At 41.5% G+C, this 22,852-nt stretch overlaps 1 protein-coding gene and 1 long non-coding RNA gene across 2 annotated transcripts; one reads left to right on the top strand and one right to left on the bottom strand.

The window, feature by feature from the left end:
* Window positions 1-98: 98 nt before the first annotated feature.
* On the top strand, window positions 99-13,009 carry scinlb (scinderin like b). Its single transcript, XM_026149636.2, has 17 exons — window positions 99-253; window positions 2,297-2,483; window positions 3,497-3,651; window positions 5,814-5,975; window positions 6,113-6,262; window positions 6,661-6,750; window positions 6,871-7,003; window positions 7,335-7,423; window positions 7,525-7,740; window positions 7,831-7,964; window positions 8,144-8,234; window positions 9,258-9,428; window positions 9,522-9,696; window positions 10,158-10,273; window positions 11,630-11,707; window positions 11,806-11,866; window positions 12,110-13,009. The coding sequence occupies exons 2-17, from the start codon at window positions 2,303-2,305 to the stop codon at window positions 12,268-12,270; spliced, it is 2,163 nt and encodes a 720-aa protein (XP_026005421.1). The 5' UTR covers window positions 99-253; window positions 2,297-2,302; the 3' UTR covers window positions 12,271-13,009.
* LOC145421879 (uncharacterized) lies at window positions 379-6,745 on the bottom strand. The gene is made up of 3 exons (XR_013903253.1): window positions 6,628-6,745; window positions 3,072-3,167; window positions 379-511 (listed from the first exon to the last, which is right to left on the bottom strand). It is a non-coding gene; the product is annotated as an uncharacterized LOC145421879 (long non-coding RNA).
* Window positions 13,010-22,852: the final 9,843 nt, after the last annotated feature.

The raw sequence follows: 22,852 nt of genomic DNA, 5'->3' as shown, positions 1-22,852 counted from the left end.
GCACTGTAAAGGCAGACTTTCTTCCTGAATCAAGCCTCTCTTCTCAGAAAGCTTCTCTCCGCCTGAGAAGTATTCATGCTGGACACTCCCCCAGCACCACTCCTCCTCCCCTTTCTCCTCCTCCGTCTCGTCACCTACAGCACATCAAAACCAGAGAGTGTCCATAATCGCCTCACTGCCGCATCTACGACCTCCATCGACTCGTCTGCGCATCTCTCTCTCTTTCCTGTGTGATTCATCCTTCAAACAAACTGTGAGTTTCCCCCTTTTTTTCCTCTCCCCCCCCACCCCAGTCTACGTGGGTGCACACGCTGTGGCATTTCTGCACTTTTAATTCTTGCATAATTTCTTTAGATCAAAGGTGAACAGCTCGCGATCTTAGCTGATAATCGCTGACTTTTCGCTCTCATGTAGCCAGGCAGGATTGGGACGTTTAAAGCGAGTGAAATTCCAGATGTGGAAAGTTTCCAGCTGTTGTTGTTTTTTCCCCCTCTTCTTTTTCTTCCTCTTCCTGAGTCACAGCAGCCAGCGAAAGGGGCGAAAAGGAAGGAGAGAACGCGTTAGAGTTCGTGATATTCGATATTCTTTCATATTGCTGCTGATCGTTATCGTTCGATTGAAATATAATTGAAATGGAAGCTTTAATTGGAACATAGACAGTGGTTGTTAAGAAGTTATGCAATAGACAAAAAAGAGGAAGAAGCAGTACAGACTTCATTCTTAACACAAATGCACTTTTTAAAAAATGTAAATATATCAGAGGTCTGCAGCAGACAAGCACAGCTGGTGGAAGATGCTCTTCCCAGCATATGACCCCCACCCCACCACACAGAGATGCAACATTGTGCTCATTACTGTGTTACATTAGCGTTAATATCAGTGCATCTGTTTTCAATTCATGCACTTTATGGGGTCTGGAGGTTTTGTCCGTGATGCAGCACTTATTGATCAGCCTCTTACAGGAAGTCCACTCAATTTCTTTCCTTCTTCACTGAAAGCTGAGCTGCAGGCTGCTCGTTTAAGACACAGCACTGCAAACATCGCAGTAACAATAAGTGGTGATCATGATGCTGATTCCTTGGATTGTGTTTGTTTGGTATGATTTAAACTCTCAGTAACATTAAATATTTCAGCCTGCGTGATGAGCACTGTGGTTATCAGATGAAGGGGATGTAAATTAAATGCAGGTTTATGGTTTTACAGCAGTGGAAGTGGACGTGGTCAGAGCTGCGTAGTTAGAGAAGTCTTAGTCTGAGAGTACAGCTATAATCCTGCAGCCACACTTGTAATCAGGCTCTTCTGTAATCTGGACAAACTAGCAATCTGTACCGTATAATCTCTCAATTTCTTTGGAGCAAACGTTCAACCTTATCACAATATTCATTTATTTAAGAAGAACCTCCTGTGAGTTCCTGGACTCAGTGCTTCAGCTTTCTCACTGTGTTTTGTAGCAGTCCAGACGTTATGTGATGTTATAGAGTCACTCCAGTATCAGCCATAAAAAATATGATAGGAGTTTATGAAGTAAGCAATACAGGTCACGCAGCACTGTCAGCCTGGAATGTGGTATTGTTTATTTTAGTGGAGATATGATTTTCTGATTAAATGTGTGCTGATAATGGTACAAAGTTCCTGCATCAGTCATTTCTGAAAAAACGTAACTTTTTCTCAGACTCTGGTGTCACAATATGCTGCATATATTATGACTTTTTAGAAACAACAAAGGGTTTCTCAGATCATTTAGGGTTTTTTTCAATGAGTTTGTGCAAAATAAATAAATAAAATATGATACTAAGCAGAGAGTCATTGATGTACGGTTCATGGCTAATATGATTATTGAAAGTTGGTTGACAGACGTCGAGCAGCAGTGCGTGATATAGTTAAAGAACCTGTCTTTCTAGTTCAGTGTTTACAGTGAGTGTCCAAATATGGAAGTGGCTTAGAGGAGAGATAGAATGTACATTTATAAACTGCCGTGGTTAGCCTCCCTACCACCACCCCCTTCCTCCATTGGTGTTAAGACACAATCTAGCGTTTGTTGTTCAGGAAGCACATCATAAATTTGGTTGCACAAAATAACTTTTGCATTGTGTTCGTGAGCGCTCTCAGCAGCGTCTGCTGTTTCTGTCATTCTCAGAATGCTTTCTGTGGCTTTCCAGGAGTTCAACTGCAGCCACATTTTGCATGGCAAAAACATTAAAATTATTTTCTGTGTCTCTACCTGGCTTCCTTTAACTTCAAGACTATTTACTTCCTCTTTTTCTTTTTTTCTTTTTTAATCTTCATCGTGTCTCAGAGCATCATGGTTAGCCATAAGGAGTTTGAAACTGCAGGGAAGAAGCCAGGGCTGCAGGTGTGGCGTATCGAGAGCATGGACCTCAAGCCGGTTCCCAAAGCCCTGCACGGCTCCTTTTACACCGGAGATGCCTACCTGCTGCTCTTCACCACCTCAGCCCCATCATACAACATTCACATGTGGTTGGGTAAGACATGGATGCTGCAAACTGCAGTATTGCACTTTACTGAGGCTTCTGCTTAGTTTTGTTTGATTGCACCAAAGCAAATCTGTTTTCATTCCAGTTTCATGATAAAGTATGATGTTTGGCATTTTCCTCGGCTACAAACTTAAGTGATATATTCAGAGTTTTAAAAAGTCACTTCCTCTAGAGCTGCTGCGTTTCCCTGCAATTTGTAGTACTTAAACTCACAAACAGACAGGTGTAGCTTTGGGTTTAATGAGAGCAGATACCCTTGCTTCATCGTGAGCTTGCACCACAATAGCCTGGTTTTGGAAACTGCTTTGGGTTTTTAGATCTTAGACCTGAAACATCCTCCCTTGTGTGAGGAGCTTAAAGTAACAGGAGTTTGTGAAATTCCTCTTGCCTGCACAGTTCCCTTTTTGTGGCTTAGAATTAAATTATGAGTGAACAGAACGCTCAGTGATGTGCAACTTTAACCACCCTGAACAATGCAGCGAAGGAAAAGCCTATACTCCACCCCAAACGTTTTCTTTTTTCCTTTTGGTTGCATAACAAAAACAGACACATAAAACAAACTGCTGGATGACTCACATCTGGAATGCCCCTGCAGATCATTAGAGACGAGTACTAGTTTTTTGCAGGTTTGCGTAGTTCCCTGCCAGTCTGCATCCAATGCCATCCAACCATCTGCAACACATTACAGTCTTTATAACACTGGGACACAATTAATCCTTCCGTCTGGGATCAATGTTAGTCAGATAAAACTTGTGGAATAGTTTTATCCATGTTGTGTGCCATCTGACAGTAATAACAGGATACAGAGAGGCTCTGCTGCTCATGTGGTTTATGCAATTATAACCATGACTCCAGTCCTGACTCAGAGGGCGCATAAGGTTACTGCTTGCACTAAAGCGCTGCAGATTTCTCTGTAAGAAGCTTGAGTTTTGAGCGTGAATACGAAGCAGTTGCAGGACTGTTTCTAGAACTAGCCGGTTACAAACGTCTATTTTCTGCAGGGGATGAGTGTTCACAGGATGAGAGTGGAGCGACAGCGATCTTTGCCTCACAGCTGGATGACTTCCTGGGTGGTGGCCCGGTGCAGTACAGGGAGGTGCAGAACTACGAGTCCAACACTTTCCTGGGTTACTTCAAGTCAGGCATCAAGTACCAGGTGAGCTTTATGGAAGTTGGGATCTTCATGCAAACTACAGGCGACTCTGACAATCTGTGACTGAACAAAGCAATAAAAAAGATTTTTGCCAACCAGTCATAAGATACACATTTTGCTCTAACAACTGACAAATGACGAAAACTGGGGTGAGGTGGGTTGCCAAGGGGGGTCACTGACTGGTCACCGCCAGCCACCGCCAGAAAAATTGAGCAACCACTCGTCAGCTCGGTGGGGAATACACATTTTTCCCCCAAGACCGGTGGTTTTAAGGGGCTGTGACTGGAGCATTATTTGGCTTCCCCTGTATTATTTATTATTATGTCGCACGTGCAAAATGGCAGACAAGTTAACGTCACACCAGGTTTCATTTTGACATGTCTCTGAAGAAACTTTGATAAGAAAAACAAGCATTATTTTGACCTGAAAATCATGCAAAGCTACACTAGCAGAGTCCAAAAAGTGAAGCTGGTAATGAGCAAGTAAATGACAGGTTCCAGTCAGCTATTAAAAGGCTATTGATAGGAGAAGAGGAACCGCTGGTTTAAATTAGTAACTAAATAAGGGACATTTCTGTAAGGATTTCTTTTTTTCTGCTCCCAGTCCGCTATTAAATAACAGAACCATAAAAATATATAAATCCTGTAAACAGTGAGAGGTGTGATGACTAATGTTTTAAACATCGAACAGTGATCTGCTGCAGAACTCTGTTTGACTGAAACATGTCTGCAGTGTTAATGATTACCAGCATCCTGTGAACTTTGCTGTTGAGATGAGCTGATGATTCTGAAGTTCAAAGAAATCATAGCATTCCCCCTTTTTTCTATATCTCTCTGATGGTGTGTCTGATGGACTGATTGATTATAACCTAGGCAACCAGCCTCTGCAAATAAGGATACTGAGAAACACAAGCTAAACCACTTTTAACAGCCATCTGTTTCTCATAACCCCAACCCCCCTTTGTGGCTTTAGTTAAATGTAATTAGCCCGAATGCTTGCTTACTACTCTTTGGAGAGTTCTGCTCTGCATATGTTGCAGAGTCCAAGCACACTGGCTGTGTTTGGGACACAGCGAAGCTGAAACAGAACCAAACCTCACATTCTCGACAGAGCTTTGGTAACTTCACTTTCAGTAAACTATTCTGACAATAAACAGAGCATGCGTTGTTGCCACGGAAAAAATTGCTACCATTTGACCAATAACAGGATGAATGTGGTTTTCATTTGGTGGTCAAAGTAGCCACGCCCCCCGAGAGTCTAACAACACTCTAGTCATCTGACCTCAGCAGCAGAGGATGAGTCACTGACTCTTCTGGGTGGTTTTTTTTCAAAGTCTAATTTAAGCAAGTTTCCTTTGTTGTTGTTTTCACCCATATTTCAGTAAAAACCACTTTAGTCAAATTCCATTGGCGGTAAAGCTCTGGATACACAACAAACACAGCAGAGGAGGCATCAGTGGTGGCAGGCATTACACCGAGTAAGGTCAGAAAGAGCATACAAATGAGAAACTGGGGTGAGGAAGGTTGTAAAGTAGCTTGCAGAAGGATCATGTTGAGGAAAATCACATTATGAGATTTTTAAAAGTCTACAAAACACAAACATTTAATTCAACTTCTATTTCAGTTCATTTTTTGTGAGGTTATAAACTGACAAGGATCATCATGTTGTTCTTCTCCAGCAGAGGGTATTTCTGTTCATTTGCATGTTTTCTAAATACTTGCTTTGTTTATTGGCTCTACCAAGGACGGCACATTACGTGATAATCCCACCCGCCAGGTACAACGGCGTGTTGCACACAACAATCTTCATTTTATCCTCAGTCATCATGTTAGTTTCTTTTCCGCCCATTGTCTTTGTTAACTCTGAGTGATGGGATGTGGTTATGCCATTAACTGACAGCATGTCTTAAGGAACCAGTTGTTCCTTAAGATTTTACAGTCCTGTGTTAAACTCATTTCACCGTCAGCTGACTCCACACGTCCTCCCCTTGAACATTTGTGACTTACCTGGTCATTTGGCCCGTGTGTAGTAGTTGTAACTAAAACTGCAGCTCAGGTGTAAAGATAGCTCATCTTCTCTTAAATCAGCTCATCCCCCGCATTGCTTAGATTTGAAAGAATATTCACAGGATAAAACTTAATGCGAATCATCATTGGATTTCACAGAAAGGAGGTGTGGCCTCAGGTTTCAAACATGTAGTGACCAACGGCGTGGATGTAAAACGCCTGCTGCACGTTAAGGGTCGCAGGGTCATCAGAGCAACCGAGGTGAATATGTCCTGGGACAGCTTCAACAAAGGAGACTGCTTCATCATTGACCTGGGAAAGGTGAGCTGTTCTTTTTTTATTTGTGTGTGTGTTTGCTACTGTATGTACAGAGTGCAGTTTAACCTCTACAGTTTCTGTGAAATAGTTAAGGCTTTCACATCTTTAAACCTCCTTTCCCGGGTTCTCCCCTCCTGCAGGACATCTATCAGTGGTGCGGCAGTGAGTGTAACCGTTTTGAGCGGCTGAAGGCCTCCGAGGTCACCATCGACATCAGAGATAATGAGAGGAACGGCAGAGCCAAAGTGCATATGGTGGAGGAGGGGGACGAGCCGGCTCCCATCATAGAGGTCAGACACGCACATTCCTCACTCGTCTCCCTCTTCTAGCAAATGTCACCACACTTTAACCTCAGAGGTGATCACTTGAGAGCAGGAGCTTTAAGTGCAATTAATGCATTCGACAGACTTAGTCAGTGTGGGAACGACGGGGCACAATGCTGCCCTTTGTAAGTGCTGCTCATACGCCAGCTCTGTGCCAGGGCAGCTTAGTAAACACTTCCTTTACAACAAGATGCCTAATGAGATAGAGAGAGTTAGGGGAGGGCTGGTTTAACGAGCATACTTTCAATTTATAGAGATTTTTTTTTTATCTGAATAAAGCTGTGTTTATATTTGCACTAAAAAGCATTTAATCAGTGCTAATGATGATAAACCTTTAGTGATTAATGCCCTTGATTGTTGTTTAGGTTCTAGGACCAAAAACCTCCATCGCCCCCAGTACTCCGGATGACGACAAGGTGGAGACTTCCAACAGGAAGAAGGCTGCCCTCTACATGGTGAGAAGCACAAGTGACAGTCAAATAAATGTGAACACCCTGGCTTTGATACAAGGGTGGAAAGATTTCATAGCAAAAAAGAAATCAGTACCTGATGGGGCCTCTTTCCTTTTCTTTTAGATCTCAGATGCATCTGGCTCTATGAAGGTGTCGTCTGTGGCTGCATCCAGTCCCTTCAAACAGGCCATGCTGTCTCCGGAGGAGTGCTACATCCTGGACAACGGGGTGGACAAGACCATCTTTGTGTGGAAAGGTGCAGCAAAACATTTTTGTGATAACACTTCTAACATTGTGCTTTTTTCTTCTTCTTTTTGCACAAATTCTAACAAAGAAATGATTGGAAAGCGTGTGTTTACACCTTTTTGGTCTCTCTGATTAAGGCTACACATGTGAAAGAGGTATATTTAAATGCTGCTGGTTTTATTTTTGGCACTGCTGAACAATAACAGGAAATCTACAGCAGTAATTTTGTGTTTTATGACTGCACTGCAATTAGCGTCTTTACGTAAATATCCGCAGATATTTCTCACTCTGAATAACATAAAGGTGAATTACACCGCCTTTGTTTTATCTGATTCCAACAGGCCCTAAGGCCACTGTGTCGGAGCGTAAAGCAGCCATGGCTGCAGGTCAGAAGTTCATCACTGATAAGGGATACAACAAAAATACAACGGTAAAGCCAACATGTACTTAGTAACTTAGACAAAAAAAAACAACAATTGTAAATCCCACAGTGCAGCTAACCGTAAAGCCAAATCTCTGTTTGACTTGCAGATCCAAGTACTTCCTGCAGGTGGCGAAACGTCTCTCTTTAAGCAGTTCTTTTCCGACTGGAGGGATAAGGATGAGACCACAGGTCCCAGTAAGGCCTACACTATTGGCCGCATAGCCAAAGTGGAGCAGGTTCCCTTTGATGCCTCCACCCTACACACAAACAAAGCCATGGCAGCGCAGCACGGCATGGTGGACGATGGCAAGGGCAAAGTCCAGGTAGGAGGGTGTTAAAAAGTGAAACAATAGCACAGGTAAACACAGCTGTAAAGTTTTGGGTTTTTTTAAAGATTGGGTCTGGTGTTCTAGATCTGGCGTGTCGAGAATGGTGCAAATGTGCCCGTGGATCCCTCCTCTTATGGTCACTTCTATGGGGGCGACTGTTACCTCATCCTCTACAGCTACAGACAGGGATCACGGGAGCAGCACATCATATACACATGGTGGGTAAAACAGTAAAACATGTATAAAGCGTATAATCTCTTTAAATTAGTATGAAGTAAAAGCTGTGGCAGAGTGTGCCACACCCTGTCTAAGATCTCTCTCTCTATCTCACACACTCACACACACAAACGCACGAGTTAATGACGTGTTTCAGACTGTGTTGGTGCTACTGTGTCAGGCAGGGGCTGAAGTGCACACAAGACGAACTGGCCGCTTCGGCGTTCCTCACAGTGAAGCTGGATGACTCAATGGGAGGAGCCCCAGTTCAGGTTAGAACCTGACCCACTACACACCTCAACATCACATGCACTAAAGAAGTGTGTGTAATCACAGAAAGACCCTGTAATGTAATGTATGACTTAGAAATGTTAAAGAAACAATCTAAATAATGTGAGCAGTTATTGTATTAGCGTAATTTTTCTCCCTAAATGACTGACATGAACAGATAAAGGTGATATGAGATCCTTCATTGAGTAAGAGCTTATGGCTCTCAAACTAACCTTAATACATATAACGTTTACCTTTCTTTGAATCTACTCATCACACTTCCCACATAACTAGTACGCACCATTTTTAACTTATGGGCTGTGTAACAACGACTAAAACAAAAATTTTCTGCCTCTCTTCCGATACTTCAAATTTATTAACTATTACAGAGGATTTAGTGTAGCTGATGAAAACTAATTGCCTCATAACGATCCCATAAGAAAGAAAAAAACACCCCCCAGGATAACCAGCAGAGGGCAGTGTTTCTATAATTTTTATTTTGATCCGATCCAACCTGCAGCACGTTTTAATAGATAAGTTGCCATAACTACAAGAATTGCATTAAAACGTGGCAAAACCTTGACCCTCAGTTAGTGCTGGTTATACATCAAACTCTCAGCCATACTGGAGACATTAAGACATTTCTGAGATGTTTTCAGCTGATTTTCTCACACAACCATGCCAACACAGCTGATATCATTGAGTATTTTCTTTAAAAATAAACTAAAGTATTTAAAATATTAGATAATAATCACGCTATATTGCTATTTAGTTAATAATTTTCAAAATTTTCCAGTTGTGTTGCATTTATATAAAAATCACTTAGCTGAAACTCAATTTAATTACAGTGAATATCAAGTGAGCATTGATCTATTTCAGTCTTGTTATTCCTGCACATAGTGATACGGAACCTTAGATTACCACTTCACTTTGGTGTTGGTAACCCTAAGAACACAATCTGTAGCTAAACTGGAATAACTGGATTAGTCATTGCCTTTGCTGGTGAATTTTGTTAATACCCACAGGTGAGAGTGTCACAGGGTCAGGAGCCTCCCCACCTGATGAGCATCTTCAAGGACAAGCCAATGATCATCCACAGTGGAGGAACGTCACGCAAAGGTGGACAGACACAAGCCGCCAGCAGTCGCCTCTTCCACATCCGGCAGAGCTCCTCCAATGCTACCCGTGCGGTGGAGGTAAGCTGGTTTGCAACACACTGTATGTGTGTGTGTGTGTGTGTGTGTACAAGAGAGTTCTTATTTGCTCCTCTCACTTGTGTGGTTCCTCAGGTCCAAGCTACTGCCTCCAATCTGAACACCAACGATGTTTTTGTGTTGAAAACGCCAAGTGGCTTGTTTGTGTGGCGTGGCGTGGGCGCCAGCGATAAAGAGATGGAAGCAGCCAAGCATGTGGTGGCTTTCCTGGGTGGTAGTCCCAGCAATGTGTCAGAGGGCAAGGAGCCAGGTGAGTCCCCAACATAAAAGTCAGAACTTTCCTTGTTTATTGCTCAAAGAAACTAACTCTGCGCCTTTTCTTTTATTTATCTGAAGATAAAAAAGGAGGTATTTTATGGGAAATATTTAATCTCATTCTAATTCTTTTGATTTTGATTCACAATTGAGTGATAAAAGACTGTTTGGCTGTTTTTAAGTTACTTACAAAATGTAAAAGTGTATATAAGCTAAGAAATTACTTATGTAAAGCCATCAAATTCTACCTTTATTTGCCATTCGCATTGATGCCTGATGGCGTCAGTGATAGTGAACACTAACATTTCAGGTCTGATTATGATTACACTTAAAGAGCTGATGCATTTTATTAGTCAGGGGCCCAAAGAGGCTGTGATTCACTTCCTGTCCAAACAAATTAAGCATCAATTAAATGTTACGTGTAGCTAAAGTCGGTTGTGTATTCTTCTCTCACAGCTGACTTCTGGTCTGCTCTGGGAGGCAAAACGGATTACCAGACGTCAAAGAGTCTGCAGCGCGGGATCAGACCCCCACGTCTCTTTGGCTGCTCCAACAAAACAGGAAGACTCAGTGTAAGTCAGGGAGAAGAATGCAGCTCAAACTTCTTTTTTTTTTTAAGAGTCACATCTGGCTAAAGATCAGGCATTGTGACCATGTCCTAATATTGTGTTGGTCTCCCTTTTGCTCCCAAAAAAGCCCTGATCGGTCTAGGCTTGGATGTCAGTAGACCCCTGTGGTATCTGGCACCAAGATGTTAGCAACAGATACTTTAAGTTGTCTAAGTTGGGAAGTGGCACATCCATGAATCAGACTTGTTTGTCCAGCATATCCTACAGGATTAATATCTGGATAATTCGGAGTCAGCATCTCAAACTCGCTGTTGTGCTCCTCAAACCATTCCTGCTTTGTGGCAGGGTGCATTATCCTGCTGAAAGAGGCCACTGCCATCAGGGAGTACCGTTCACATGAAAGGATGCACATGGTCTGCAACAATGCTTAAGGATGTAATACGTGTCAAAGTAACATCCACATGGATGGCAGGACCCAAGATTTCCCAGTAGAGCATTGCCCAAACGTCACACTGCCTCCACAAGCTCGCCTTCTTCCCATAGTGTATCATGGTGCCAGGTGTTCCTGGTAAGTGATGCACACGCACGTGGCCATCCACATGAGGTAAAAGAAAACATGATTCATCAGACCAGATCACCTTCTCGCATTGCTCTGTGGTCGATTTCTGATGCTCACGAGTCCATTGTTGGTGCTTTAGGCAGTGGACAGTATTCAGCATGGACACCCTGATTAGTCTGTGGTTATGCAGCCCTGTGCACAACAAACTGTGATGCTCCTTGTATTCTGACACCTTTCTATCAGAACCAGCATGAACTTTTTGGGTAATTTGAGCTACATTAGCTTATCTGTTGGATTAGACCACTAGTGCATCAGTGAGCCTTGGCCACCAGTAACCCTGTCGATGGTTCACCACTGGTCCATCCTTGGATCACTTTTGATAGATACTGACCACTACAGACCAAGAACACCCCACAAGGGCCTCGTCACTCAGATCCTCACACCTGCCGATTTTTCCAGCTTCTAACTCTTCAGACAAAATGTTCAATTGCTCCCTAATATATGTGAAAAGCACGTAGACATCAGGACAACACAAAAAAGAACAAATAACAAACAGCAGACAGAAGTCGAAGAGACGGCCCGCCATGAACACTGGTGCCATCTTGGATGAGTGCCATATATCCCACCCACTAACAGCTGCCACAATGAAGAGATAATCAGTGTTACTCACTTCACCTGTCATTACTCTTAATGTTATGCCTGATCAGCGTATAGTGCTAATTTGGGAAGGACTGTGACATTTGAACGCACCTAAACCCTGCAGGCAGTCAGTCTGAGCTTCCTTTTGTCCCATCTCTCAGGTGGAAGAAGTTCCTGGAGACTTCACTCAATCAGATCTGGCCACTGATGATGTAATGCTCCTTGACACCTGGGATCAGGTGAGGTGATCTTTCTGGCATGTGTGAAATGTCACTTTCACAACTTTTGTAGGACATACTTTTAAAATTATGACTTTTTAAATCTCTCCTGTCTCTAGGTCTACATTTGGATTGGCAAAGATGCCAATGACGTGGAAAAGGAAGGCGCTCCCAAGATAGGTTTGTTACATTGCAACTGAAAAAAAGTTTAAGAAAAAGATGATTTCCAAAGCACACGCAAGATACTGTTTGACAGCATCTTGCATGTGAAACAGAATCAGAAAACTTATTGTGCTTAAGTATTTTAAGTTTCAAATCAAAAACCAAAAACTTTAAGATCAGAGGTAAACACCACCTCTCTTCACATTCTCATCCTCCATCTCTCCACCTGTCTCTTCCCCTCTCTTCCTTCTTGTTGTGCAGCAAAAGAATATGTGGACTCGGATCCCTCCGGTCGCAAAGGAATTCCCATCACCACCATCAAACAGGGAGCAGAGCCTCCAACTTTCACTGGCTGGTTCCAGGCTTGGGATCCCAAGATGTGGGACACAGATCCATTGGACCGAATCCGTGCCCGCTTCTGAACACAGAACTCCAGGCTCTCCGTCTATGTCTGACTCCTTACCTATCCTGCAGTCCCTAATGCTGTTTTTATTCATTTTAATTTCAATCCCCAAGTGCCAAAAACCAATGCTATCGTCGTTATCACCCTTAATAGCTGCCTCAGCAACAGTGCAGTGTACTGGGCTTCATAAACAGGAATGAATCACATCTGCATGCAAACGATGGCTTCTGCTAGCAGTTATGTTTAATTGATCAAAATGGTTGATTGATCATATCCAAAAGCCTTTACATGTTTAGCAAATACCCACTGAGGGCTCTAATAGGAATAAGAAAATACGAAAGCCATTTAGGCAGCTGGACAAATCCTCTGTTTCTGTTTTTTTTTACTGTTCTACTTGTGTGTTCAGAAGGAGCCATTCTCTCATGCTTTCCTTACAGTTTCTATATCAAAACAGCTTCCTTCTTTAGTACACATAAATGCATGGTGTTTTATGATTGATAATGGAAAGTTGTATACTTGCTATGAGTTGCACGGAGCTTTTTTTGGGGGGGGATCTGTGCTCATGAATTTAAGAGTCACACAATGGTAAATGGCCTGTATTTGTATAGTGCTATTCTAGTCCCTAAGGACCCCAAAGGGCTTTACACAATCAGTCACCCACCCATTCACACAATGGTATGTGTATGTCACATGTTAAAAATCTATTAAATGGGATTTTCACATAGATGACTTTTAAATAAAGCTCACAGTGTTTCAAACTTGTGGTTATTGAGCATTCTTGAGCCTTGAAAGCCAGTGCACTGCACCACCAGCGTATTTATTATTCTGCCTACAGAAATCGCAAGGTCTAACAGCCACATATCACTAAATGTCTCTGTTGGATGGGGAATAAAGAAAAATGGGATCTTGTTGCAACAGCAGTAGAAGTAGGAAGAAGAAATGAAAACACTGCTCACAGCTGCACTGTTCTTCAGGATGGCAACACACTTTAATAGAGGAAGTGGCCTTAGCACAATTTTTATTTTTTGCACTGCTGTGTATACTCACATTTGGGTACAGTCAATGTTATCTCCTCAAGGAGAGGACACAAACCCCGCTTCAGGGGGATCCAAAGCTAGTGTACTCCAAGTGCCAGCCCTTTGAAGCTTGGATAAATGGGAGGGTTGTATCAGAAAGTGCATATGGCATAAACTCTGCACCAAATCAAACAAACAGATCCAACCACTGTGGTGGATTCTTGGAAAATAAGGGAGCATGTGAAAGGGCCTTCTTTAGTAAAATACAACCTAAAATCTTTGGTTTACTGGAAAACCAATTTAAGATAAGATAGGATAAGGTAAAATAAGATAAAATACTGTGATTATGAGCACTGGTTACAAAAACACAAACATTTAAATAATTTCATATTAAAGACTGTGTGCGTGTGCCTAATAAGACTGAGGGCACAGGCCACCAAAGGTCCTGAGTACTTTATAGTACTTTATATATATTTGATAGAAATGTACCAAGGTCTTTATTAGCTATGTGTATAAGTCAGTGATTCTAGCTCCATGACAAAAAATGTGAGAGTCACTGCTTTAACCAAAATGTACAAGGTTATTAAACAAAAATAAACAAAAAACATAATTACTTTCATGAGGTGTGTTAGTCAATGGTGTCAGCAGTTGGTTGAGTGCTTGAATGTTTGGTGTAAAACCTGAATAATTATGGACAGGGCCAACCAAACAAATAGCATTGTTCTGGATGGACCAATAAATAGATGGAACGATAGACAGCTCTTGAGTGCCCCAGGGGGACTGCACGGGTGCCCAAGCTGCACCAATTTACACCTCCTACCAGGAACACACAAGGCAACATAGAGGACAAAAGGGGAAAACATAGAGCAGGCTTAGCGAAAGCAGCAAGGCAGAGTGCTCTCACACTAAGCCGTCAGAATATGAAGTATTTATTCTTTTCCTTACCACTATATTCAACACACCTAACAGCTTATTGGCCCTGGGCATGTATGCTGAGCAGTTTGACTGGCCAGTTGCTGTTTCCACCAGCGGATTCAGCGGTGCAACAAACTAGTTGAGACAAACCTTCACTGATAGGGTTTTATTTCTAAAAGTCAGTAATTTCACAATAAAAGTCTTTCAAACCACCTGTTTAACCTATGTACTATTTTCATCGGTTAATTTTGGAGTTGCTACAAAGAGTGAAGAAAAAGGATGAGTTTCCTGTTGTCACTGAGTGGTGCTGAGGTCTGAATCTGATAGTGATGGGTTGTTCGCGAACGAAATGGCTCTTAGAGCCGGCTCTTTGACGTGAACGACGCGAGCCGACTTCTTATCGCGAGCCATCACGTGGGTTTTTTTTTTTCTCTTTCTCTCACCCTCTCTCTCTCTCTCACACACTTTTTTCCCGCTTCACTTCGCACCAAAGCCTTGTGCTTTATGCTGGGCAGAGGGGGGAGGGGCGGTAGTTACACTGAGTAGCACAGGAACAGAGCCAGAGGGAGAGAGAGAGAAAGAGAGCCAGGGACAACAACGTCACATTAGAAAGGTATAGTAATCATCCACAACTATTTTCGGTTGCAGATGATAAAGGATTCAGAAAGTTTATTCATGCAGGTCCATATAACAGAGAATATGCATCTTCTTTTTGTTTTCATATTATAATTTATATTTAATTGTGTTGTGGTTTGCAGTGTTTTGTGTTGTTTTCACTTTAAATTTGTAAAAGGAAAAAGCTGAAAATTTAAATAGTTAAAAGTTGAAATGTGAATAGTTGATTTTTGTATTATATGATTTATTTATTACATTTTATGTGGAATGAAAAAATAAAAGTATATTTACAGTGGCCCCTACAGACAAAGCACATACAAACTTCAAATCACGTACGAACTCTGAAGCACGTACAAACTCCAAAACACGTAAAAACACGTACAAAAAACTCCAAAACACGTAAAAACTCCAAAACACGTACAAAAAACTCAGAAGCACATAAAAACTCAAAACACGTACAAAAGACAACAGAAGTGCTCCAGGATGCTGGGCGCAGTGTTGAGCTTTTGTTACCTCGTGGCTACACAAGCCAGCAAGTACCAACGTCCGGATTTGGTGTGTGGTAGTAACAGGTAAATGAACTTTTTTTTAAATTATTTGAATATATATGAGTGCCTGTGTATAAATACACAAACAATACACACATGCTTTCAATTGTGTAATTTAAGTGATCTAGTAGCTCTGCTTTGGAAGTTCAGTTCATGCTAGAAATGTGTTTTGGAGTTTGTACGTGTTTTGTCTCTAGGGGCCACCGCATATATTTATATATAAACATATACAAATAAAACCACTTTTTTTTACGTTAGTAATTCCTTTTGTGCATAATTTTATATTATTGTTAATAATAAATTAATTAAAGCAACAAATCAAATCAAATCAAATCACTTTTTATTGTCACATCACATGTGCAGGCACACTGGCACAGCACATGCGAGTGAAATTCTTGTGTGCGAGCCCCACAAGCAACAGAGATGTGCAAACACAACAACACAAACGAGCAAAATACAAGAATGGCCAACCTGAAACTAATAAATATATGTACAATATATAATAGTGTATGCATTTCTGGATGTGTATACTAAATATTTTCCTACGTGTGTGTGTGTGTGTGTGTGTGTGTGTGTATACACATTTTTACAAATTAAATAGTAAAAAACAAAACAAAACAACCTGAAGAGCCGGTTCGGAGCCGAAAGAGCCGGATCTTTTTAGTGAGGCGAACCGAAAGAGCCGGATCTCTAAAAAGAGCCGGAAATACCATCACTAGAATCTGAGGGCAGCTCCTGAGTATTGGACAACAAATATTAATACTTGAAATTATTTCTTTCAAAGGATGTAAGCTGTATAGAGCACTGCACGGGTAACTTTGTGAACAATACCTCATTAAGAAATATTCAGACGATATCAGACATTTGTTCAACTTTGGCATAGCACAGTGACTGGACAGCCTTCATTTTATTCAGCCTTACTCAGTGCTTGTAAGTACAAGCAGGTAACTGCGCTCAGTGTTGGTTCAGTATGAGCTTCTGCAGGGTTTATTTGTCAAGAGCACGTTAACTTATTAAAAACGGCTGCTAGCTAGTACTGCTGGAACGTATTTAGGCTAACACGAGCTTAAATAAGCGGAGCTACGTGCAGTGATTCTGGCGTTAGTCATGTTAGCATATTAACAGGTGATGATCCAGAGGTTGTACACTCGGAGATTAGAGCTCCGTTTCGCTGCAGTGTCCGTCCGTTTACTTTATATATTGGTGTTGTGCATTTTAAGAGAGTAAATAACGAGGCTAAATGTCCTTTCGCTTCCAGATACTGTATTTTACACCAACATGATGTGTATGTAAGAATTTATTAGCGGTTTAAGTCCGGAAGCCTGTGCGTGGGAGTTCAAAACACAGACAGTGCGCATGCGTGCGATGTGACGAAGCGAACGCTTTGATCGCCTGACTGTGACGTAGCAAACGCTTTGACGTGCCCGTGACGTAAAAGTCAACTGAGCCCTTATATAGACCCAGGACTCACAATCTACTACTAAGCGTTAAGTAAATGAGATGTACAGACCGCGATCTTCGCACTCTACAAACTTAGATTTTCAAAGTCCTTCAAATAATTTTATTGAAACAGAAACGTCCACAATGGCTGAATTGCAGACTACAGGCTCTATCCCCATTATTCCCGAGCATATTTTACCTGCTATAACCAAGTGTTTCGATCAGTTTTCCCAGGTACAATGGGGACTGATTGAACAGGGAATCTGGGACTCTGATCTCCAAGCATTACTGGCTGATATGATAATCGAAATCATTCAGATAGTTTCTACCGGCATCCTGAAATCTGCACTTCCCACACTTCAGGAGTTAATGACAGACGAATTGTCCCAAACAGATATCAGCATACCTGTGGCAAAAATAGCTCCGTCGCTGGGAGACGCTCTTTCAACCAGCATTAGCATCGCTCTTAACATCCCCCATGAAAACTGTCCAGTAAGAAGCTGACAAAACTGATTGAATCGGAGATCTCAGAAAAGGTCAACTCAGCTGTGACTCTACTCTTAGACAACCTGGATTTACGGTCAGATCCGGCCGTTTATGTCAGTGGAAAAATGACAACCACAAAAAACCTTCGACGCATAGTCTCTCACGCTGCCTCGTGTTTGGAAAAATGTGCAGGTAAGCTAAGCAGCCAGTGCATGTCAAAGGGCAGCGCAGCTAGTTCCCTTAGCCCGTCTGATTCAAGAGCAGAGAGTACTGAATCAAAGATCTCTAAGAAGGCAATGGTTGTTGAGGAGGTGAGCAGCGCTCTCACCAAATGGAGCACAGACACAGGAATCACAGAGGACAATAAGGATGAAAATGACATGACGCCTGTAGAGAAAAAAGAAAGTGAAACTGGAGAGATGGCGGAAAGTCGTTCCAGCACCCCAGGTGCTGATGTTGTCAATGCAATACTTGACACTCTGAAGTATTCGAATGCCGAAGATGACACAGAAATAGAGAAGTGCACAGATGCTGAGACAGCTGAAAGTCTCCAGCGTCCCAGCGTCCCAGCAGAAATAGCTGCAGCTGACATTGTAAACACAATAATTGATAATCTGCAGTCTTTTGATGGTGAAGATGTCACATCTAGTGAGAAATGTGACTCACGCCAACCTGCTTTTAATGTGCAGTTAATTATCCAAAAGGTGAAAAACTTTTTCGCGTCATGCATCCCATCCAGAAAAAGCAATGACCAAAAGCTGCACAAAGAGCACTTCTGCGCTTTTGCCAAAAAGCAGTTTTACAAAATGATTAGAGAGATAAAACACCTGGTGAAGAAAAACAAAAGGTTCTTCATCTGTCTCCACGAACCGGTCAAGTCTCTTGATGATCAGAGAGCAGATTGCATGGACAACTACAGTTCTTTTTGTAGCTATGTAAACACACCAGTGATGGATAGCTGGTTTAAAAGTTCTTCCCCAGTTGATTATAACACCATCAAACCCATTCTTGAACAAATGTTTAATAAATTAAACGGGCCAGAACATTTTAACCTTATCTGGAACCCCCTGGAAAAGATAAAGGAAACTGAGATGTTTTCCAGGGAGTTGACAGATAAAGTGTATGACCATCTCCAGTCAACTGAAAGATATGTACTCCCTGTGATACTATCAGGAAAATGTCTTTCAGACTCTGTGATCTCCAGGTCTGCAGAGCCAACAGATGAGTTACCCTTTTCGCCCGAGTTCCTCTATGTGACTGTAGAAGACTCAGTGCAAAGGTTTTTGCAAAACACTCTTCTGTGGTTGGAGAATGATGCTTTGGATCAAACTGTCCAAAGTGACAAGATTTCTGGTGCCGTGGGAGACATCCAGGATGTGATTTTAAGAGCACTGACTCCAACAGAGCAAAAAGAAAATGACAGACTGTCTAAACCAGAGTCACGTCCAGATTGTCCTCCCAAAAATGAAACAGTCTCCTGCGTGAGTGTACTAGAGCAGGGCCCACCCCCAGAAAACAGCCCTGAGCCTGAACCAATCACTCAAGCTGGTCTTACAGAAGCTCAAAGTCAGCCATCAACCTCTAAAAACTTACAGGAGGAGTCTGAGAAAATTGTCAGAGACTTCAGTAACTGTCTGTTAGATAAGCTCCTGGAGAAATGTAGTTTCGACACAAAAACTCTGAATATAGAAAACTACGAAGTGATCACCAGGCGTCTTACAGATCTGCTTCTAGATAAGGTCAGAATCCCAGGATATCTGAGTGCTCTTAAAAATAACAAACGGCGGATGCTAAAGAAAATGAGTAAGGCCCTTATAAAGGAGCTTGACTCTGCAGATCAGTTTGTACATTCGGCTCTTACACCAGATGATTACACTTTTGATGAACTTTTTCTGGATCTCCTGGACATGACTATTGAGGTTGTACTCAATCCCCCACTGAAGTCTAAAATTACAAGGTTCTTTCGAGCAGTGGGATAAGCTTTAACGTAGCTGTTTAGGAGCTGCTTTAAGGGCAGCAGCGATGACTAAAAGACCAGCCTGACCCCCCCCCCCCCCCACACACACACACACACACTACAATGCTTCATTAAAGATCTCGAAGCAAGCGTTTAATAATTTATTCAAAAACAATGTAATTGGCCAACAGAAGTATATTTCATCTTGCCTCCCTATATTGTCTCTCCATCACCCCCAACCGGTCGCAGCAGATGGCTGCCCCTTATTGAGCCTGGTTCTGCTGGAGATTTCTCCTTATAAAAGGGAGTTTTTTCTCCCCACTGTCGCCTAGTGCTTGCTCAAAGGGCATCTTTTGATTGTTGGATATTTTCCTGCTAATACTGTAGGGTTTTCACCTTACATTATAAAGCACCTTGAGGAGACTCTTGTTTTGCTGCGATGCTATATAATCTTAGATTTAACTGAATTTTAAAATCATCCATTATAGCATCAAAGTAAAACAAAATCAAATAAAAAAAAAACCTGACATAAAAAAATAGATTTGCCATCAAATAAAAATCCTAATCTCAAACATATTCTGATTTTTCTTGTGTTTTATTGTGTTGTCAAGTATGAGGATTTTTAGTAGATCAGACACACTCTACTGTATTAGAGAAAAGAGAAGCTGGTAGAACTGGGTTAATTTACTGTCATTGTCTTTGGCAAACGTATTTCAAAGTTAATTACAAAACTCTCACTGCCTATATTCTACTAAATAAAGTTTCTTATCTTATTCTGTTTTCATTGCGCCATTCTCTCTATACAGTTTTTGAATTTACATACTATAACGTACACGGCAGTTTGTTTCTGTGCTTCTGCATCCTTTTCTTAGGTTTTCCTTTAAGGTATTTGTAATTAATTAAAAAAATATATATTATTTTTTGGCTTTAGTGGATTCCCGCTCAGGTAACTCAGCCATTTTGCACTACCCAGTAAACAAAATGGCTGAACAGTATCTTAAATGTTTGAACATGAGCTAGTCATACCATATCACGTAATATTCATGTGCACTGTAAAAAGCTCACCTTATAGGCGTGTAAAACATGAGGCGAATGAGGTGATTGTTTAAATTACAGCAGTAGATGCCTGCAGCTGAAACGGTTTTCTCATCTGAACGTGAACCTATGCATTGTACTATAGGAAAACGGTGGTGGATCAGTGTGCAAAAAGCCCCCAAAAGAAACACACAGCTTCTTTAGCTCAAACACTGTCTGATCTCTCTCTTAGATACTGTGCTGTTCCATCTAGTTATTGGTTACTGAGAAATGTTTGGTTATTAATTTATTAAGAGAGTGCAGCTGTTCAGATCAGATAGTGAAGCAGGAAAATGCAGAACATGTTACTATAGCTGAATGCTGTGTAAAATACTAGTAATAAATCTAACTCTCATTTATGGATTTTACTACTGTGGGGCTAAATAAAAAATTACACACATAATGAAATCTGCTACAATTACAAAGCTTAAGTTTAAAACAATTATTATTTATTAAGCATTTTTTTGCTCTTTTTTAAAATTCTTTTTGCTAATAATGGCCTCAATTTTATTATGAAGTTCAAAGACCTATTAAACTTTGAAACCATGAAATCCAGGACATTTGATGCTCGTAAATGTACGAGACCCTCTTTATGGCTAGTTTCCCCAAATATCTAATAATCCTTTCTAAAAGATGGCAACCACATACAGGTAAGTGTTTAACTGCCTAAACGGTGCATATATATGCAGTATTTAATAGTGAGAATATCTGTCTCATTTGTAACTGGCTCTGTGACTGGCCCTCAGATGCCAGACGGACAGATAATCCAGTACGAACATGATAGAACCATTGTTCAGGAGCAACAGGTGAGACAGGTTTAAGATCTAAAACATGCTGAAAGGACCTCTGTGTAGGATGGAGTGGGAGCTGTTTGGAGAAATCCAATAAAGTATTCACAATATTGTTCTCAGTGTGTAATCATCTGTACATCCAAATTTAGAAGCTTTTGTATTTTTGAATAGGGCTTTGGAGTTGACGTCATGCCGCAATGCATTGTGGGAGCGCAGCTCCATTTTCGGGGTCTACGAATCAAAACAAACACACTTTGTTGGAACGACGACGACAAGAAACATGCTTAAAAGCAGCTCAAAAGAAAAGACGGTATAGAGACTGATTGCGTCCAGAGGCGAAGCAGCTGTACTTGAAAAAAAATAGAGTGCATCGCAAATCTGGACCCATTTGAAATACGGCAGTGGAGTAAAGACCCAGACGACTTACCGCCACTGTCCTACCCCGATATCTTCACGTATCTTGTTTGTGGAGTAAGCGCTTACACAGCGAACCAGTTTCGTAATTACAAGTCACTGGAGGCGCACATCCAATTTACAAATGGCTGGGTGCAAGATTTGGCTATTTTCAAGCCACCAAACTCTGAGTACGTCGTCAAAGTAAGTCAGCTGGAGTGCATCGAGTGAAATAGCCATTTTTCACCCCCCACCATAATTAATGTTACACATTTATCATTTAACTGCTAAAATATCGTTATCATATTATATGCCCATAATTGTAAAGTACATGCAAGTTAACACATTGATAATCGGGTAAATTATTAACGCCAATTTGTGTCCTTCCTGTCTCATTTCATTTATTGTCTTTACATCAACCAATCAAGTCACTCCATTCTATGTTTGATCGCAATTTCTATAACTTCCGAGACCACCAACGATGATATTATTCAGCTATAAAGTGTGATGTGAACATATTTAGAACTTACCGGAATGAAAATGTCTGGAGCACCAACAGATATTTGGAGATGGAAGAGAACTGCACGTCAGCTCGTCTCACAGCTGCTATCCAGGCTAGACGCCTTCGTTTGGTAACATCAATACACGAGCTGCCTCATGTTGCTTCCAGGTTGGGAAAGAATGAAAAGATAAACCATTTTCAACCTTATTCTCTTGCCGGTCGTGTGATCGAACATTGCAGCCGACCACACAGCAAATACGAACCATGGCTGTTGTGTGTGACTTCGCTCCCTTTTCACTTGCGCTAGACCCCCAAAATGGCGGATCGGGCCAAAATCCTTTCCACGCCCACCCCCCGTGACATCACGCTCCAAAGCCCTATTGAAGTGATGGGAACCAGTATCTAACTGGTTACATTGAGCAACTTCACAACTAGTGCAACTGAATCATACACAATCATATACATGGAATTGTCTATAAAGTTAAGTCATACTTTATAGACAATTTTCTATAAAGTTTAAAGACAATTTTCACGCCTCAGAAGCTTTGCAATTTTGAGACTGCTGCATCCCTCTGCAAGATATCTCACTATTTTTGACTTTTCTGAGCCTGTCAAGTCCTTCTTTTGACCCATTTTGCCAAAGGAAAGGACGTTGCCTAATAATTATGCACACCTGATATAGGGTGTTGATGTCATTAGACCACACCCCTTCTCATTACAGAGATGCACATCACCTAATATGCTTAATTAGTAGTAGGCTTTCGAGCCCATACAGCTTGGAGTAAGACAACATGCATGAAGAGGATGATGTGGACAAAATACTCATTTGCCTAATAATTCTGCACTCCTTGTATGTTGTATAAC

The sequence above is a fragment of the Astatotilapia calliptera genome, chromosome 18 (assembly GCF_964374335.1).
Source record: "Astatotilapia calliptera chromosome 18, fAstCal68.1, whole genome shotgun sequence".
NCBI lineage: Eukaryota > Metazoa > Chordata > Actinopteri > Cichliformes > Cichlidae > Astatotilapia > Astatotilapia calliptera.
This window is presented reverse-complemented; position numbering and strand designations above follow the sequence as displayed.

Coding starts and splice junctions, on each gene's coding strand:
- scinlb (XM_026149636.2), top strand. CDS start 2,303: ATGGTTAGCCATAAGGAGTTTGAAACTGCAGGGAAGAAGCCAGGGCTG. Junction 7,004..7,334: donor GACCATCTTTGTGTGGAAAG/GTGCAGCAAAAC, acceptor TGATTCCAACAG/GCCCTAAGGCCACTGTGTCG. Junction 11,708..11,805: donor TCCTTGACACCTGGGATCAG/GTGAGGTGATCT, acceptor TCCTGTCTCTAG/GTCTACATTTGGATTGGCAA.